This window comes from Nycticebus coucang, chromosome 17 (genome assembly GCF_027406575.1).
Source record: "Nycticebus coucang isolate mNycCou1 chromosome 17, mNycCou1.pri, whole genome shotgun sequence".
In the NCBI taxonomy this organism is placed as follows: Eukaryota; Metazoa; Chordata; class Mammalia; order Primates; family Lorisidae; genus Nycticebus; species Nycticebus coucang.
In genome coordinates this window covers 46,977,102-46,981,205 of record NC_069796.1, presented here as the reverse complement: position 1 = coordinate 46,981,205, position 4,104 = coordinate 46,977,102, and the positions used below count along the sequence as shown (strand labels likewise).

The window sequence follows — 4,104 nt, the reverse complement described above, 5'->3', positions numbered from 1 at the left end:
ACTTAATGGCACTATTAGAACACTGGCTTTAACCTCAACAGGTCAGGATTCCTAATTTAATAGTGTCACTGAAAATTTGTCTCATATACTGATATTTACTTTGCTGGCCTAACTTTATATACAAATATACACATATATATATACTAAGAGGCTTACCCTTTTCACCCTCTTTATAATATCTTTTATAAGAGCAAAGGTAGTTGCTGTGAGGAAACTAGAAGACAGGCCCAAGATGGAGACGGCAGCGGCCGCGTGACAGGAGCCCCATGGCATCTGCCAAGCCCCACCTCAGCCCATCTTGACAAAGTCTTAGGCTCTATGGAGCCACCAAGGGGCCCCCCTGCCAATGGGGCTGAGCCATCCCGGGCAGTGGGCACCGTCAAAGTGTACCTGCCCAACAAGCAACGCACGGTGGTGACTGTCCGGGATGGCATGAGTGTCTACAACTCTCTAGACAAGGCCCTCAAGGTGCGGGGTCTCAATCAAGATTGCTGTGTGGTCTACCAACTCATCAAGGGGCGAAAGACAGTCACTGCCTGGGACACAGCCATTGCCCCCTTGGATGGTGAGGAACTTATTGTAGAGGTCCTTGAAGATGTCCCACTGACCATGCACGATTTTGTACGGAAGACCTTCTTCAGCCTGGCATTCTTTGACTTCTGCCTTAAGTTTCTGTTCAATGGCTTCCGCTGCCAAACCTGTGGCTACAAGTTCCACCAGCATTGTTCCTCCAAGGTCCCCACAGTCTGTGTCGACATGAGTACCGACCGCCGACAGTTCTACCACAGTGTCCAGGATTTGTCCGGAGGGTCCAGATATCATGAGGCTCCCACAAACCACCCCCTGAATGAGCCGCTAACCACCCAGGGTCCCAGCCTTTCCCCTGTCAGTCCCGGCACCCAGCACCACGACCCGGAGCACTTTCCCTTCCCTGCCCCAGCCAACGCCCCCCTCCAGCACATCCACTCCACGTCCACTCCCAACGTCCATATGGTCAGCACCACAGCCCCCATGGACTCCAACCTCATCCAGCTCAATGCCCAGAGTTTCAGCATTGATGCTGCTGCTAGTAAAGGTGGTGGCGATGGATTCCCCTGGGGGAGCCCCAGCCCAGCCAGTGTGTCCTCGGGGAGAAAGTCCCCACATTCCAAGTCTCCATTGGAGCAGCGGGAATGGAAGTCGTTGGCTGATGAGAAGAAGAAAGTGAAGTCCTGGTCTTACCCGGACTCGGGCTATTACTGGGAGGTGCCGCCCAGTGAGGTACAGCTGCTGAAGAGGATTGGGACAGGCTCGTTTGGCACCGTGTTTCGTGGGTGATGGCAAGGCGATGTGGCTGTGAAGGTGCTGAAGGTGGCCCAGCCCACAGCTGAGCAGGCCCAGGCCTTCAAGAACGAGATGCAAGTGCTCAGGAAGACACGACATGTCAACATTTTTCTGTTTATGGGCTTTATGACCCGGCCAGGATTTGCCATCATCACACAGTGGTGCAAGGGCTCCAGCCTCTACCACCATCTGCATGTGGCCGACACACGATTTGACATGGTCCAGCTCATCGACGTGGCCCGTCAGACTGCCCAGGGCATGGACTACCTCCATGCCAAGAACGTCATCCACCGAGATCTCATGTCTAACAACATCTTCTTACATGAGGGGCTCACAGTGAAGATCAGTGACTTTGGCCCGGCCACAGTGAAGACACAATGGAGTGGGGCCCAGCCCTTGGAACAGCCCTCAGGCTCCATGCTATGGATGGCAGCTGAGGTGATCCGTATGCAGGACCCGAACCCCTACAGCTTTCAATAGGATGTCTATGCCTATGGGGTAGTGCTCTACGAGCTTATGACCGGCTCACTGCCCTACAGCCACATTGGCTGCCGTGACCAGATTATCTTTATGGTGGGCCGTGGCTATCAGTCCCCGGACCTCAGCAAAATCTCCAGCAACTGCCCCAAGGCAATGCAGCGCCTGCTGTCTGACTGCCTCAAGTTCCAGCAGGAGGAGCGACCCCTTTTTCCCCAGATCCTGGCCACAATTGAGCTGCTGCAACGGTCACTCCCCAAGATTGAGAGGAGTGCCTCTGAACCCTCCTTGCACCACACCCAGGCTGATGAGTTGCCTGCCTGCCTGCTCAGCGCAGCCAGCCTTGTACCTTAGGCCTTACACCCAGCCATGAGGGAGCCAGTCTCAGCCTGCCACGCCAAGGAGCCTTGCCCACCACCAGTGTTCTGTCTCTGCCCTGATGCTGCCTCAGGATCCCCCATTCCCTACCCTGGGAGATGAGGGGGTCCCATGCGCTTTTCCAATTCCCTTGGAATTGGGAGACTCCCCCCAATGACAAAGACTCCTGCCTCCTCCACAATTTGGTTTCCTTTTGGCTTTGGAGATACTTCTAAATTTTGGGAGCTCCTCCATCTGCAATGGCTGGGATTTGTGGCAGGGATTCCACTCAGAACCTCTCTGGAATTTGTGCCTAATGTGCCTTCCACTGGATTTTGGGGTTCCCAGCACCCCATGTGGATTTTGGGGTCCCTGTTGTGTTTTCCCCTGCCATTCAAGGACTCCCCTCTTTCTTCACCAAGAAGCACAGAATTCTAAAAAGAAAAGAACAAAGGTAGTTAACTATAATTAAGTCCACTTTAGCAACTTTATCTATATTATTTGTGGGTTTTGTGCCTTTGAAAAGAAAAATTTGCCTTCTACAGGATTAGGAAGATATTGTATATAATTCCAGGATATCTACAATCTGTTGTAATTAATATCTGTGGGTGATGTAAATGGGTATCCAAATACAATTTTTTCCAATGCAGATTTGTGGATAGTCAACCATTTGCACTGGTTGAAAATATCCTTATTGTCATTTACTCCCATTGCATTACAGTGTCACTCTTGTCAGAAACCATTTGTCTCTGTAATTGTGGGTAGGTCTGTGGACTCTATTTCATGAAGTCTATCCTTGCTCAGATACCATTGTACTTTTCATCAAACATGGTTTTCTTTCTCCATAGTGCCTGCTTGCCCCTCCTTCACCCATTCTCCCCTCACTAAGGCACCTCTTTGGTTACTGTTATGCACACTACAGGTCAGCCTTCTCTTCCATGATGTCCCATCTTTGCTGTTGCCTAATGTTTCTCTACTTTGAAGAGGCCCATAGAGGATGGGGAAATGGTATATAATGACCAAAATACCGCTCTTTCAAGAATCACATATCTTAGTTCAGATGTTTTCCTGTGTGACTTTGATCCAAACCCCACATTCATGACCCTCAAATTTCATAGTCTTTCCTCCAAAACTCTACAAATATGTGTGTTTGAAATTCAGATGTTTATTTAAAATTTTAGAAAATTGAACAAATTTAAATGATGTAGTACAGAAAGCTCCGCAGTGTCAGAGGCCACACCCACTAATTTTTCCGCAACACATATCATGTACAGAAAAAGATGCACTGAAATCATCTCTTGACATATTTTATCATTAAAGAGTTATAAAATTAAACAAATGCTTCCAGTTTTCAGATTACTGTGGAGTTTGAGATTATGTATTAGAGTCTGTGGACCTGCATCCACTTCAAGGGTGTCACGAGAAATAAAGAGGATGATGCATGTAAAGCTTATAAGATGCCAAAGCCCAATTTAACTATTATTATTACTGCCATATGTTGGCTTATGTTAAACTTGGGACCAACTACTTGCCCTTCCCCTTTCCTTTTGTTGATATCATCTTTTTGATTATATATTTCATTTATAGGAGACTTCTGTAAATGCTTTTATATTAACTTTTATTAAAGGGGCAAGAGAGAGCATCGGCATTGGAGAGCATTTGAGTTGGACACCTCTCTTCCAAATTCCTCCTTGGTAGATTTCTGTGCCCCATTCTCCAGCAGCTTTGCTCTTCTCTCTTGCACTGATTTCTTCCTGCAATGATTAACTAAATGTACAAATGGGAGAGAAGGAAGCATTCACTTTGAGAAATGTTAAGTGTTTACTAGGAGAAAAGAAAACATGCTCTGTAATTTAATAGGGAAACCAAAGAAGTATTCTCTATAGCTAAAGGGACTAGAGTTAGCATATATCTGGGGTATGGAGGGATCAACCAACAAGATAAGCA

General features: G+C 47.8%; 1 protein-coding gene across 1 annotated transcript; it reads left to right on the top strand.

Moving 5' to 3' along the window:
* The first annotated feature begins 209 nt into the window (after positions 1 to 209).
* LOC128568881 (serine/threonine-protein kinase A-Raf-like) lies at positions 210 to 2,602 on the top strand. Its single transcript, XM_053566854.1, is given in 1 exon segment — positions 210 to 2,602. A coding segment is annotated over 1 exon segment (1,836 nt). The 5' UTR covers positions 210 to 318; the 3' UTR covers positions 2,155 to 2,602.
* Positions 2,603 to 4,104: the final 1,502 nt, after the last annotated feature.